This window comes from Malania oleifera, chromosome 6 (genome assembly GCF_029873635.1).
Source record: "Malania oleifera isolate guangnan ecotype guangnan chromosome 6, ASM2987363v1, whole genome shotgun sequence".
Classification (NCBI taxonomy): domain Eukaryota; kingdom Viridiplantae; phylum Streptophyta; class Magnoliopsida; order Santalales; family Ximeniaceae; genus Malania; species Malania oleifera.
This window is the reverse complement of record NC_080422.1, coordinates 67,273,215-67,289,998: the sequence shown is the minus strand read 5'-3', so window position 1 is coordinate 67,289,998 and position 16,784 is coordinate 67,273,215. Positions and strand designations below refer to the sequence as shown.

General features: G+C 35.9%; 1 protein-coding gene across 3 annotated transcripts in view; it reads right to left on the bottom strand.

Moving 5' to 3' along the window:
- LOC131157037 (uncharacterized) overlaps positions 1 to 16,784 on the bottom strand; it is a 63,434-nt gene that overhangs the window by 13,543 nt on the left and 33,107 nt on the right. For all 3 annotated transcript variants that reach the window (XM_058110881.1, XM_058110880.1, XM_058110882.1), the window contains exons 9-12: positions 15,469 to 15,566; positions 14,617 to 14,740; positions 14,336 to 14,425; positions 13,341 to 13,385 (exon numbers count right to left, since the gene is read on the bottom strand). In XM_058110881.1, coding sequence (XP_057966864.1) covers positions 13,341 to 13,385; positions 14,336 to 14,425; positions 14,617 to 14,740; positions 15,469 to 15,566 — 357 coding nt within the window. The remainder of the gene's footprint in view (positions 1 to 13,340; positions 13,386 to 14,335; positions 14,426 to 14,616; positions 14,741 to 15,468; positions 15,567 to 16,784) is intronic.

The following is a 16,784-nucleotide window of genomic DNA, read 5'->3' as shown; positions in this document are numbered from 1 at the left end:
GAGACTTTAACAAGGTGAATCTATCTAAGTTCCTAAGTCTTCATGTTGTGAAGTTTCCAATATCTTTCTAAGCATTAATCACTTCTTTAATAATCTTCATGTTCCTCATAACTTGAAGCTTTATATCCATCATGGCTCATAGCTTTAAGTGTAAACTTCATTTAAGCTCTTCAAGCATACTCACTTGATTTCACAAAAACACTTAAGCCTTGAAACTTAACTTAAACAAACATGTTAAGTAACCTTGATTTGTTATCATCAAAACGAGATTTAGCCTTGTTAGGCCAACAAAAGAATTCCATGCTTTACTATTAATTTCCATCATCTTTTCAAATTGAAATCGAAATTGAAATTTCCGTACTTTTGTAACTTCGAAATTTTAGTCGAAATCAAAATTCAAGACAATATCCTCATAAATGGAATGGGTCCCTCCTCAGTCAGTCTATCAATTGCCCCCAATTCCTCAAGCATACCTTTTTTTCCTAAAACAGCATTGGAAGTTTAAGTATTCCATGTTTTCAACTTTTATTTCAAATGCTTTAATTTTTTCATAAAGAAAAAACCTTCCCACCTTTCCACAATGTATTCCCCGCACCAAATCCTAATCAAACTCCGACAATTAAGATGACAAAGCCACATGCTTTCAAATCTAAATGAAGTAGGGCTCCATTTAATAGGATTAGATTCAAGAATCAAGGAACAATGGTTATAAACAACTCTAGGAAGTACTTCTTGAGCTAGGGTAGGAAAAGTATCTTCCCATTCAGTGGCAATAGGAACCTATCAATCCGAGCAGCTGCTGTCTAATGCCATCAATGAACCATATAAAATGAGCATTTGAAAGAGAAACACCCCTCAAATCACAATCCCTAACAAACAAATCGAAACCCCTCATACTTGAGGTAATCTAGAGCCTCCCAATTTTTCAGTAGTGAACCTAATGACATTGAAACAACCCTTAAACACCAATGGATGGAGCACAGACCATGAGCCGCAGCGAATTCATCCCACAAAATACCTTTTAGTTGAGGATCATTATGGCCAAAAACCTAGGTAAACCACCAATGGCCCTTGCCTATGATTAAAAGAGCCACTAGAACATCCAATTTTCTAGCAAATCTCCCAAATAATCACAATACTTGTTGGACTTTGTGGAGTCTAGTTATGTTTGATCCAGATGATGACTTGACCCGAAATAATGTTGCATGGTCTTTTTATGGGAGATTTTTTACTGAGGCTTAGTCCATGGAGCGGAGGCTTGGGCCGAAAAAAAAAATTTTGACCCGTTTTGCAACCCATTGTGAATCTTGTACACAGGATATATATAGAAATCGTTGTTCTTGATGATTAGGGGTTTTTTCTGACGCAGTTTTTGAGAGAGAGGGAAAACTATACTGCCGCACTCTGTACTTTTTCCCTGATAATAGTGAAATCCCTGCAACTTTGTGGACATAGGCAAAAATTGCCGAACCACGTAAATATTGTCTTGTGCGTGTGATTATTTTTCTTTTGGCATGTGTTTTTCTTTATTTTGTTTCTCACAATTTTTTGGGAATTTCGTGATAATTTCCCTACAATACCCCCTTGCCCCCAAGGAACCAATAGAAGCTAACAAAACCCAGCCTTTGAATCTAGAATCTCAAATGCTCCTAACAAGAAAACAATCTACCATCTCCGATTTAGATTCTTCAATCATAACAATGCCTGGGGCAGTCTTTACTATGATATCCTTAACCTAATAACGTTTACCAAGGCTGCCCAAACCTCTAATTCCAACTCAAAATTTTCATTCTACCACCTTAATGCCCCTAATCTTCTTATGCTTTTCCCCTCCATAGTTTATACAGAGGCCAATGTTTGCAGTTCTCTCCACTTTTCTCACCCCCCCCCCCCTTTCGACGGTTCTCATAGGTTATAGGGAAACAACCACCTTGACAGCCTCACATAAAGGATTGACTATGGAGCACCCCTAGCCTATCTAAAAGGTTTTGTGGGTCTCGGATGTCCCTCTCAACTCTCAATGGATCAAAAAGTTAAAGTCCTACAAAATCTAGAGCTCTTCGGAAAGAATGATAATGTGTTTCAATAAGGTCAGCCACATAAGACACCTTTGCCAAAATTAATCAAATCATTACCCAAAATTAAGATCAATAAAAGGATTAAGAGAATAAGACGACATGAAGGTGTTGGCCTTACAAGGCTTAAAATCTTGTTTTGATGATATAACAAATCAGAGGAACTTAACATATTTGGTTAAGTGATGATACTTCAGGACTCAAGTATGTAAATACAAGGTCAATTGCACACAAGAATTATTGAAAGCTCATACTCCAAAGAAATAAGATCTCATAAAGCTTATACTATTAAAGCATGGATTCAAAGATCATCTGATGAAGCTTAAAGTGAATTGTAGTTGGAAGTCAAGATAGACTCAAGAGATGGAAAAGCATGAAAACTTAAGTGCTTAGAATGTCAAAGTCTTAAGAAGTCTTTATATAAGTACTTCAAACAATTTCAATATGGAGGCATGAAGCTCTTATGTTAATTACTTGGACTAAGATACCTTTTAAAATACTTGGAAAATATTTTTATAAGGTCAAAAGTTATTTCAAAATGGTTAAAATTATTTTTGGAACGAAAAGCCCCAAAACAGGATTTTCCAAATTCTGTTATTTTTTTCTATATCCGCATTGATGAGCATTTTTCTCTATCAAACACTCCTTATCTTAAAAAGTGTTCAACATGAAAGTTGTGAGATTTTCTCTTAGCTTTCTGTTGATACCAAGAACGTCTAATTTAGAGTTGTATAGATAAAGTTATGACCAAAATACTAAAGGGTGGTCGAAGCTGTCGGGCAGCTGACCTTATTTGTTCAGGCTACTGAACAGCAAACAGAACCACTTCAGGCGACTAGCCCTGTGAGTCCAGGCGTCTGACCCTATACTGACTTCAAAAATACGCTGAAATTTAAAGTCCAGGCAACTGATCCCTTAAGTACAGGCGCCTGACCCTTCAAAATTCAAATTTTAACAACTAATAAAAGTTTTCAAAAGTGATTTCTTGGGCTCCAAACTTTGAGAAAACTTGGGGAATACTCCAAGCAACTTGGGCAATACAAAAAATACTCTTTAAACTCTATAAATACATGATTAAACCCAAGGATCAAATACACCAACAACCTACAAGCAACAAATCAATCAAATTCTTTCTACTCTTCAAAGCTACCTTACCTATACTCTTATTGAATTACTTGCTGCGATTTTGCTAAGAAAAGCTCACACGTCTTGGCACTTTTACTGAGTTATTCAACCTAAGAAAGAACCCCGGTGATATATATACTTGAGCTTCATCTCTCAATATTGTGATTTTGATTGAAGTATATACATTTCAATTGTACTAATCTACTCTTTTGAGAGTGTCATCGTACACCAAATTGTTTCTTGTTTTTCTTGTAGTTTTTGACAGTTCAAGGTTGGTTGAATCGTTGTACCAAACGTGGGGTATCGCTTGGAAAGTGCGCTCCACCCTAAAGGAGGGATTGTAACGGTTTGTTCCGACCATAAAGGAACGCTATAGTGGAACCCTTACGTGGTCTTACCTAAGGCGAGGACATAGGCAGGGTATAAGCCGAATCTCATAAAAAACACAGTCTCACTCTCTACCCTTTCTCTTTAATTTTTCTGCATTTATAAATTGTGTGGTTGTGTGTTCAAGTGCAAGAAGCTGAAAGTTTGAGATTAAGAAAACTTTTAATTTAAGAAAGTACGTTGATTAATCTTTTGCGGAAAACTTAAAGGGAGTACGTTGATTAATCGTTTGCGGAAATTTGGGTTAAAAGTACACCAATATTCATTCATACAGGGCATTATTTAAAAATCTAAGCTGAGTTTCTACAAACGCTGAATCAAGGAAGTGCTGCAGTTCTTACAATTGGTTAAGTATCTTGTGTTTTGATTGAATTATTCAAAAGCTGAGAGTATTATATTTTGAAACATTGGTTTGTGTTGATTGAATCAAAATCTTTGGTTGGGTGTTAATTGACACTGCTGTAAGATCAATTTACTCATTCTTAAAGTTTTAAAAGTGAATATTGATTTTTAGCATATATTGTAATTCTAATCATCCTTGTTTGAGTACTTAACTTACAATAAGATGTGAATCCATAAAAAGAGTTAAAAGAAACTTTTAAAACCCAATTCACCCCTCCCCCCTCTTGGGACTACACCTTAGTTTTCAGAAGGATTCCCTATGAGGTTATTGGAACCCAAAGCTTCCTCATCAAAAAGATTTTTTAACCTACAGAAAAACTTGAAAGACTAACCAAATTGATCAGAAGAAGATGAACTGGCACAAGTCCCTTCCTCCTTCAAAAGTGCCCTTAGTGCTGAGAAAGCAGCTCAACACTTGCCCAGATAATTCTCTGGTCCTTAAACAGCCTCTGTATTTACCACATCCTCCAACTGAGACAAAGGGAGGCCCACATCCTCAAATTCCCGAATCTGTTCCAGTAACAGATTCTTGTCGTCTTCCAACCAGTCTTCTACTTCATTATCCCAGATTCCCAGTCAAAAATAGGATCCATCCATTGATTGTCCAACAACAGCCCATGGTTGCCTCCTAGCTCATTTAATTATATACTTTCCATACCTGATTCCCTTCCCAAATTCTTCCCGGTTATTGCTTTGGTTTCCAAAACATTTTCTGCAACTCCAGCCTTCTTCATATAAGCTTCACATACAGCATTCTCTGAAACATATCCTCATGGCTGCCCTAATGAACCGATGGAAAAACAGCCCCCTTTCCATTTCTTCTCCAGAAAAACTTTCTGCAAATCTTCCAAGATGGATGCATCCTTGGGCCTGCCGGATAGACAGGCTTTAGGCTTAGGCTCCTGGCCCAAACCGTGAAACACAGAGGTTAGTGCCAAGTTTGATTACCCACAGCCCATAGCTCACTCCATTTTCCTTGGGGGCATAACTTTTAAAATTCAAATCCGATCTTGATTCGGATATTGCCCGAGAATCCTTCCCTTCAAACTTCATGCTTTCCAATTTTCATGACTTGCCTCACTGAGTTTCACAGTTGATGTTGCCTGAGTTGTCCCAACTCTGATCAACAGAACCTCCATACTTTACCATCTCTACATAACTTCTCTTATTTGGGATTCCATTATACAGAAGGCTTTTGTCCTCACTCTCCACTATATCTCCGGATCCACAATTTTTGCAAGAAAACTAGGGTCTGCTGCAAGTATTGTTGTATTTTACCTTCATCCTCTGTCTGTGATTTGCAGAAAAACCATCAGCCCAAGCCTCCCTCCCCACTGAATTCCTCAATTCCCCCGGAACATAAGAGTTCTCGATGACAATCATATGTCCAAATTTATTGGACACCAAACGTATGATCAGGGACCATCCTGGGTTTCTCGTTATTTTTACCCAAGGATAATAGGAGTTTTATGACCAAAACTCACAGAATTGTTGTTGTACCTATTTAACTTCATTTGCAACACTAAGCAATGAAATTCTTTAATCCCAGATCTTTCCAGAATTCTGAGCGCATGTGAAGAGGGAACCCACTAAAGAAAACACTTGTCTGTCAATTTTGTTGGAAAAATACAGCCAAAACTCAAAAAAGAACTCATTTTTTTTCCCATGATGAGAAACCAGACAAAGTATGAACTAAGACATATCGATGGCAAGCTGTCACTGGATTGTCATCGGCAAGCCTTCACCAGAGAGGTTTAGAGAATATCCCCTCCCTCATCATCTTCCCTTAGAGGCACATGACAACCATGCCTTCATGGTCAAGAATGACTATCTTCCCACACATTCATCATGCATATTAATTAAATAATTATAATAATTTCTATTTTTACACTACTATGCTTTCATCAATATGCTTTCTAATATCTACACCAATCTGCTTAGTGCAATCTACCATCTCTTCAGCTTTATAACTTACACAACTAAATAATGGTAGTGTAACAAGGTCCAAGACATTTCTTGGATTCCACCCATGGACCATCTCAAAGGGACGTTTTTCACTCCCCTGCCTTTTAACCTTCTATAACTTGTAAGCAAATTCAGCTTAAGAAAGAACCTGCCCCCCAGTGCTTAATATGGTTGTTGACTAAGCTTTGAATCAAATTCCCAAGACTTCTATTAGGAACTTTGGATTGCTTATCAGATTGTGCGTGATGGGCAAAAGTTTAGGTCAGATCTCAATTTCCTCCACAAAGTCCTCCAATAAGTGGCTAATAAACTTTCTGTCCTTCTAGGAATTTATGGATTTCGAAACACCATGCAAGAGAACAATCTTCTTGAAGTACATATTCTCAATATTCGAAGCACCCATAATCTTCCAACTTAAATGATCCTTGCTTCATGCAATCAATTATTGGTGCAATTATAGAATCCCATATATAACATCTATAGAATGAAGCTAATCCATAAAAATGAAAATTACGAACCAGTTGAATGTTTGAAGGGGTTCGCAAACAACAAGGGCTTGTAACTTGGACTGATCAACACAAATTCCCTGTGAAAAGACTTCATATCCCAAGAACATGACTCTATCATAAAGCTACACTTTTTCAAATTAATAAATAATTTCGCATCTTTTAGTTAGACAAAACAACCCGTACATGCTCTTGTTGCAACTCAAGAGTTTGGTGCAAGAATACTGTCAAAGTAGACCTAAAATCTTCCCAATGAAATGACTACTCGCATGAAGGTGGTTGATGCCTTTGACAATCCAAATGGCATAACTAGCCATTCACATAAACCTTCTCAAGTTTTCAAGCTATCTTCCACTCATCAACTAGACATTTTAATCCAATGGTAACCAATTTTCAATTGCACCTTTGAGAACATGGCTCTAAAAAATCAATCAATCATGTCCTCTAATCAAGGAATCTGAAATATGTACTTAACGGTTATTCTATTTTGGCCTTGTTATCAATACACATACTCTTCTCCAAGTCCCATCATTTCGGACCAAAAATGCTAGAACCTCACATTGACCCAAACTCTCTCATATATATAACCCTTCTCTAACAACTCCATAACCTGTTTATTAAGCTCATCATGCTCCTTACAGCTAATTCATTGGTGGGGATTATTTAGAGAACTAGCTCCAGGCAACAAATCTATATGGTGCTGAATATTTCTCATAGAAAGTAAACCAGCGGCAAATATTCAGGCATGACATCAAATTTTTTTTGGAATATGGGATGGACACCTAGTGGAAATTTTGTTTCAAAAGATTTCTCCTTACCCATTAGGGCATAGACTACACCATTCTCCGCCACTTCTTTCAAATGCAGCCAAGAGAGCAAATTAACACTTCCCCATTTCTAGGCTTGGGTGCAATTACCTCTTTATATGGCACCAAAATTATTTTCCTCTCGTCTTTGTAAAAAGTGTATGTTTTCCCAACCATCATGCATGACATTTGTTATTATATTGCCCAGGTTTCCCAAATGAGATACGGCATGCATCCATCACTATTGCATCCCGCCACATTTGATAAATGTGTCTGGTAGAAAATTCAACTAAACACTTAATACTAGATGATTCACTTCCTTTCTTAATCCAAGAAGTTTGTAGGGCTGAGAGTCTATCTCCAAATATTCAGATTCATCACAGCTTATAAAGAGATAATATTCTTGCAACTATCACTGTCTATAGTCAATTTGCAAACACGCACATCAATGGTGCAACTTTATTGAAATACACCGTGGTTGACCCAATCTATTGCATCTTCATGTCATAGTACAATCACAACCTTTCCTATTACAAGACATGGCCCAGTATCTCCTTTGACAATAACCTCTTCAACAACAACAATAACAACACCAACAAGCCTTAAGTACCACTAGGTGGGGTCGGATACATGAATCCTTTTCTGCCAATACACCCGATTGAGAGCATTTTCCTCTACTAGATTAAGAGCTAAATCCTTCCTCACGACTTCATTCCAAGTTATTTTCGGCCTACCCCAACCCCTTTTCATGCCAAAAGCAATAACTAATTCCTCCCCACATGTGCATTGCCAGGCCTCTATCTCAAATGCCCAAACCATCTAAGCTGCTCCTCTCTTATCTTATATTCGACCGGTGCTACGCTAGATTACTACGTATATGCCTGTTCTTTAATTTATCTTTTAATATTATACCACTCATCCACCTTAACAATCACATTTCGGCAACGTTTAATTTTTGTACATATTTCTCAGTTGCTCAACATTTAGAACCCCAAAGCATAGCCCTCTTATAGAACTTTCCTTTTAATTTTAAGGATATTCTATGATCACACTACATGACTAACGCACTCCTCCATTTTACCCAATGTATTACATCCCCTTCAATTTCCCCTTTTGCTTGTATAATAGATCCAAGATATCGAAATCTATAAGTGCTACTAATTTCCTGATTATCAAGTTTAATCTTCTCTCCACTACTCCTCACATTACCTGAAATTACATTTCATATATTCTGTCTTACTTCTACTTATCCTAAAAACTTTAGACTCTAAAGTGGTTCTCAAAAGTTCTAACGTAGATTCCACTTTACTACCTACTTTCATCAAACAAGACAATATCATCTGCAAAAAACACAAACCAAGGGATCTCATTTTCGATATTCTTAGTGAGTTCATCAATCACTAAAGTAAAAAGATAAGGACTCAAAGTAGAGCCTTGATGTACACCTATTGAGATTGGAAAATCTCTAGGTTCCCCTCCTATAGTCCAAACACTAGTCATTACTCTATCATACATATTCTAAATGACCTCAGTATATCTACTACATACCCCCTTCTTTTCTAAGACCCACCAAAGAACTTCCTAGTTACTTTATCATATGCTTTCTCAAGGTCAATAAACCACATGCAAATCCCTCCTTTTTTCTCTAAACTTTTCCATTAATCTTCTTAATAGATAAATAACTTATGTTGTCGATCTCCTAGGCATAAAACCAAATTGATTCTTTGAAACCCTCATTTCCAATCTTATTCCTTGTTCAATTACCCTTTCCCAAAGTTTCATTGTATAACTCATAATCTTAATTCCATGATAGCTATTACAATTTTGAATATCACCTTTGCTTTTGTATAAAGGTATTGACGTACTTTTCCTCCATTCCTTTGGCATTTTCTTGGTTCTTAGAATAATTTTCAATAGAATAGTTAACCATATACTTCCTTTATTCCCTAAACATTTCCAAACTTCAATTGGTGTGTTATATAGTCCTATTGATTTCTCACTATTCATCTTTTTCAAAGCCATCTTAACTTCAATGACTCTAATTTTGCAAATCAATCTCCTATTTCTAGACTTTTCCTCATCTGTCACTTCCAAGTTCAATCTTTCATTTTGATTTTCATAAAACAACTTATCAAAATATCTGTCATATCTCTTTTGTGTCTTATTCTCTAGTTAAAACATTATCATTCTCATCCTCTATACATTTTACATTACCTAATCTTTGCATTTTCTTTTTCTAGCTCAAGAAAGTTTATAAATGTCTCTTTCTCCTTCTTTTGTATCTAGTCTATTATAAAAAGTATCATAAGCTCTGTGCTTAGCTTCACTAATAGTCTTTTTTGCATATTTTCTTGCCTCTATATTTTTCAAGGTTTTCTATATTTCTACAACATTGTCATATTTTATACCAATTTCTTTTTGTCTTAATGACTTTTTGGACTTATTGATCCCACCACCAAGTTTCTTTACTACCCGTGTATCTTCCTTTGGACTAACCAAAAATCTCTTTTGCTATCTTAATAATAGAATTAGCCATCTTATTCCAAACAATATTCGCATCTACCTTACCCCCTATTGTCCAATCACACTCTTTGATCATTTTATTTTTGAATTTTACTATATTTTCTTCCTTCAAGCCTCTTGTGTTGATTTACTTTACTCTTTATTTTCCATTTTTTAGTATTTATATCTAATATTAGGGCTCTATGCTATGTAGCCAAACTTTCACATGGAATAACTTTACAATCCTTGCAAAATAGACAATCCCCCTTTCTAGCTAAGTAGAAATCTATTTGGCTTTTATTTTGCCAACTCTTGAAAGTTATTGAGTGGTCTTCTCTTTTTATAAAGCAAGTATTCAATATAACTGAATCGTAAGACATGGAAAAAGCTAAAATTTTATCACCGGCCTTGTTTTTTATCTCCATATTCATGTCCCCCATGTATCCTCTCGTAACCTATGTTATCCTTTTCAATGTGTCCATTCAAATCAGCTCCTATAAATGTCTTTTCAGATGTTGGCATCCCTTGTAAAATACTATTATCTTCCCAAAATTGTATTTTAAAATTTTTTGCTAAGCCTATTTGGGGGAGCATACGCACTAATGAAAATTACTATCTCCAGACATAAAGCTATCTTGATTGTAAAGATCCTATCCACTATTCTTTTAACATCTACTACATTATCGTTTAGGTCTTCGTCTACAATAATTCCCACCTCATTTTTATGTTTCTCTTTTCTAGTGTACCAAATTTTAAATCCTAATTTTTCAATTTCTCTAGCTTTCTCCCCTACCCCTTTCATCCCCTGAAGGAAAATTAAGTTAATTTTCCTTCTAAATATTGTTTCCACTATTTCCATGCTTTTTCCCGTAAGTGTTCTTATATTCCAAGTTGTTAATCTAATTTTAGTTTCTTGTACTAACTTCCTAGCCCTTTCCCTTATATATTGACCCGGTATATCCCCTTGACCCGGGTGGTATTTTATTAGGATTCATGATATATGGATCTGACAGTTTTCACACTAGCTGTCAACTACCTAACGCAACCCTACTCCTTTATGGCTTTATCCGAGCTTGGGACCTCTTCATTGTGTCATATTGGGGTTCATCTCCTCCTTCAAATTCCTCTTCAACATCTTAACAATCATTAATCAATAATAGCTTTCCTTGACAGTTATTTGCATTTCAACAATTCAGTGATCTTCACCCAGGTTCTCCACATTTGAAGCATATAATGGTTGCACCACCAGCCAGTGGCTTTGAAATAAATTATAAATTGTTATGATGTGGCTAAGAAGTGGTTCTGATGCCCTTTCGAGGAGTGTGCTGGAGGTCTGCTATTTGCATTTGATCCTTGCGATTAACAACGGAAGCAACCATGCAAAGAGAAATATTCTGGTTATACACCACCCTACTTGCACCCCTTCCTAATTGAGTTTCAGCAGCTTTTACGCATTGATATGCTTGTGAAACATTCCATGCATCATGCTGATTCAACACATTCTGAAAACTTGTTCATTACACACTAAGACAGCATGCCCTTTTGCTTTTCATTTTCATTCAACTCATTCCTACAAACATGCTCATAAAAACCTTCATTATATGATTATCCATTGACAGACCGGCTCCTTTGCAACGTATGACACATCAATTGGGCATAGTTGTATGACAGGAACATTTTGCTAAGCTTCCTGTGCCATTCAACAATATTTGACTCTCACTGTTTTTGGCGAGTATACTAAGATGATCACACTTAAGATGATGCTCTTCCATGTAACTTAGCTGCAACCAATTTCACTTTCTTATTTTCTGGTACATCTTTCAGGTCAAAAATCATTTCATCTGCGGATAACAAGTCAATATATCTTTCACCACTTAGATCTCCATAAAATTCAGGAATCTCCACCTTAAAACCACAATCCACTGTCTATCACCACGAAGAGTAGGATCCTATGGAGGTTCTCTTCTTCCATGAAAAGGATTACAAAACAAAAATAAAAAAATTCTCTTTAGGATAGTCCTCAGATTCACCACCATCATGAGAAGATGCTAGATTTTGTGCCACGCACTAGGTCAAAGAATCAATCTACCTTCTTTAATCCTCAGTTGGAGTCACCAACCATCGTTGATCAACTAGAAAACACTAGGATTAGCGGCTGGTCTGCAAGGTGGATTACTTCTTCTTGGCAGCATCTTGTAAACCCTACAAACAAATCTCCTAGTTCCCCACTTAAATCCATTGAACCAGGACTTGAATTGATGAAAATCTCATATGAGAGCTAAGGAATAATAATAAATAAGAAGATTCAGAGCATGGAAATGGATATATCAATCCTTAAGAAGAAAGGAGAAAAAGAACCTGGTGTGGCAGGCTGTAAAATAACATTAATCATCAAAGGGTTGCTGAACGCAACTTGGAACAACCCTTTAAAAAATTTCTCGGGCTGCCATAGTAAAGAAGCCATCTTATCCTTTATCTAGAACTAATCTAAAGGGCAGTAAATTTGTTCAGCAGAAAGTAAAGCATAAAACTTACAAAACACCCTTAAATGGTCAAAGGGCTTACATAAAGGTGACATGAATACTAAAATAAATGCCTAGTGACCAAAATACCCCACAAAACTTAAAATAATGACAAATAGGAGGAGAGTCAGAAAGACAAAAGAATGGGAGAATTAGGACATAAAGCTGGCTCCAAAAAACATTTATCATAAAAAGTTTTCAACCTTTACAATCTTCATATGTAATTAGTTAGCAGAGAACACTCCATTAGAACCTATCTGCTTCCAAGTCCTTATTGGAATCCCAACGGGTCCTACAACCAGTCCCATCTGTGTCTTTTGAAATCTTATCATGACTTTCAAACTTATGTCCATATTTAATATCAGAAGGTAAAGTCAACCCTCATGAACATGTTAAATTTGTGTATTTTATAAAATAATTTCGAAAATAACTATTTAAAATACTTCATTCTCAACAATTTTTTGAGATAATTTTTTTTCATAGCTAATATTGAACATAAATTTTTTCATCTCATCAATTTAAACATCTTTAGCCTCAGTATACTTCAATCAAACTTCCAATTCTCGTTCTACATAATGATTCAACTTCACATATTATCCTAAGCAACCACATAAATGTTATTAGTATGCCATTTAACGGAATTCCATGCCACCATCTGCATGCTACTTTCAGTTAATGCAGAACAGTTTTGAACTATGCCCTGAGAGAATGCTCATCAACCCAGTTCAAAGTAAACTAAAAGACAGGTCTTGGAAAGTTTGCAGGAGAAGGCCTCTCCACATGTGCCTCCAAGAGAGGGAGGGGGGGGGGAAGGGGGGGGGGGGTGCGGGGGGAGAGAGTTGAGATTTTTTGTTATAAATTTATGCAGATAAGTTAGCAATAATATATCCAGCATTCAGCAATGTACATGATCGGAAATGTACTCGTTCAAATTCAGAAAAGAAATTGGGAACTGGTCAACAAGCATTTCACTCTATAAACAGAAATAAATAAATAAATACTGCCAAAACCCCGATAGGAATAAAATGACTGAGTTTGTTGGAAATATACCTGCTCAAAACGGTAAACATCTTCGTTTTGTATCTGTATTTCACTCTGCATTAATTATTGAACTAGCATTATTAGAGAAAAAGAAAAACTCAAGTTAAAACCCCCCATGTCAAGAAGCTGAGTGTGAAATACAATTTTCAGATGCATATGTTGACTAAAAGGCATTACCACAACATGAACAAAATCCTTAAGGCCTCATTTGGAATCTAGAAAGAGGGAATGAGCTGAATTCGAAAATACCATTCTAACTATTCACATTCCCAGGAAATGATCGTTCATTTCCATTCATGCATACAGATTATTTACATTGGAATTGGAATCAATAGGATGTATGGGGTCTTTTTGGTTTTTTCTACTGTAATAAAAGGGCAATTCTGCTAATTTAAAGCACAAAATCACATTGATCCCACCCAGATTCCTATTCCAACCTCCCACGCCAGACTTGCCCATTGTGGCAGGTCCTACAAAAATCATTTCAATTTCTGTTGTCTCAAACACCTGATTCCAGTCCCATCCCTTTGCGAGATGTAGCATAAACTACTATATTGGGGGGAAAATCCATTCAAAAAGGAGTAATTTATGAATCTTGATTTTTGTATCTACTACAATACAACTTGACAATCGTTTCCCATCAATACTGACATTGATTTAGAAGAAGAGACCGGGAATAAACAGGTCAGTAAATATTTTCATGAATGCACTTTCCCCTAAATTACAGACAGAACAATTACGAAAATGGGTTACATGAAGACCAATCACTAGATTGCGCTCAATATTTTCTTCAATGCCATATGAAAATGACCACAACTATATATGCTTTAATCCTGCGCATTATTTTAAAGTATTGACCATAATTTGAGCATACTGGATTCAAGACCACCCATCATCAGATATAACCTCTACACTACTACAGGAACCTATCGAAATTTCCAAGAAATCCCATTTAAGGCCAAAAAAATCAAAGAAGAAATTGATCAAAAAGGTTTAAGTTATACCTCTAGTTCGTGAATGATGGCAGCTGTACGCCAACCAGCCTTTGAAGGTCCTCTTAAATCACTAAATAGGTGATCCCCAAAGTATATTACCTAAAACATAAAAAAATAAAAAAAAAACAACACATGTTTAAGTAGTTTCCACACAAGAAAAGCTGTTGTTCAATGACCCTGAAATCTGCAGAAGCATAAGCTTAAAATGTTAAACACATTTATGTTGTATGCAAAAGCAAACAAACATTGGACTTTGACTTTTTTCAAAAATGAATTAATCGACTGATTACCTCTGGACCATTCCACTTTGTAATTTGAATGAAGGATTTAAGACATCCATGATAATATATTTTATTCGGCAGAAAAGCATCCACCTTTGTAAAAGCTAATGTATCCTTCTCTGTGTCATAACAGCTGCAGTGGAGTTCCAGAAGACATTAAAAACCCACCAAAAAATTATATTAGTACAGCATGTCAAGATTTGTGATTCAGAGTGCTTTAAGAGTAAATGAGGCAGGAGGATGGAATACCAATAAAGGGAGGGAAAGGGAACTAAGCAGGGAAAGTCAACAGCATATTTCTCTTAATGCAAAGACGTCTATTTGATACCCTTTTGTTTTCATTTTTTGCAATTTTAAAAACACAAATGCAGATGATCTTATAAAGCAATATATCTGCGCTTTTCAGCCACTCAAAAGAATAATGCCATACATTTTTAGGGATAGGAATCCTCTTTGTTTCGAGAAATTACTTTCTGGTCCTCGTGTTTTCCATTTGTTTTTCCACAACTTGTTGGACCATAGTTACAATATAGAACTTCCTTTTCTCAAAGCCTTGAGGGAAAAAAACTATTGCAAGTGTGTGGTAATATTAACTTCCCATACTAATTATGAATCAAGCTCTATACTGGCTAATTTCAAAATTAATAAAACATAAGCACATCCAGATGGCACTATTATTTGCATCAATTTTAAATTCATGCACCACAAATCTCAAAAAATAAATAAAAAATGAACAAAAAATATCATATAGCACAATCAAGAAAATGCTCAAGGTTATAATACAATAGAAAGCAACATTTCTAACTAATGGTTAAAAATTGTGATAAACAGGTAAAGCCCTGAGCAAGTTGAAGATAGAACCGGAATGGATGCTCAGATGTGTAAAAATCTGGTTTATTGGCTTTAGCGATCACGACATCAAAAAGTTCCCTCCAGGAGTCACTGTGACTCATTGAATCCTAGTGAACATGTCAAAAGAAGAAGCTCAGAAAACTTACTACACTCATCCTCTGTCATCCACAATGGGGAAATAAAATAAAATAAAATATACTAAGATGAATTCTCTTGGCAAAGAAGTAGTCAATAGCTACACCCACATATTTCAAGATAATGAAATAAGCCTTTGAAATAATTGTAACAAAAAGCTCTCTTATTTATGTAAACATGAGAACAAAATAAACACACTTTCCTCTAACCTCTTGGATGGCATAAAGAATCTGAATGGAGTCATTACAAAGTACAAAAATAAGCCCATTGAAACATAAGATTACCCCAAATTAAATTATAATCATGTAGTAACCATTCAGCTCAACCAATCACTCCTAGTGAAACAATTATCTAGATTAGAAATATGGGCCTTTAAATGGAAGAATAAAAAGGTTAATTCAAATGGTAGCAGGTATTTATTTTTTTTAATATAAACAAAAAAAATCATTAGAGAGAGAAAACAAAGTACAAAATAGGGGGGGCGTGGGGGAGGAGGGGAGAACAAGATATCCTCCCAAAACAACAGAAAAAAAAAAAGCACAAACCAGAAACCCAGAAACCCAGAAACAAAGAATACAAATCAGCTCTACTCGAGCAAAGCAACTCAGTCTCACCGTAAATCTGCCAGAGGTAAATGACAAAAGAAACCATTTGACAAAACCCACAGCTACGCAAGAAACACCACTCTATTCCAAAGAAAGTTAAATGCTGGCCTTTTTCTCCATCGAAGATATACCAAAAGTTAGCAAAATATTTGAGAACTGCCACAAAGCCTCTCTGTACTTCCCCTTTTGCAACCCCTCAAACATCAAAGCACAAAACACCTCCACGAAAAATGACAATGTAAGAACAAATATGAACAGGTTTTTCCATTCTTAAAACAGAGGCACACAGATCAGGCGATAAAAACTTGTAGATACACATTTCTAAAGCGAGTCATTGACATTAAATTTTTCTAAGACCACTGTCCACAATAAGGTCTTAACTTTAGAAGAAGCTTCAGTTTTCCAAATGAAAGAGTGAGGGGCAAAAGGAGTAGCATTAGGAAGATGAATCAAATGAGAAAAGAAAGATTTACAAGAAAACTCCCATTGAAGCTGAAAAGGATGAAGCACATTGAGCAAAGGAGCAAACTCTTCGGCCTCTCGTTAAGGTTCCTTGCAAAATGAAAATCCCAGAAATGCACATTC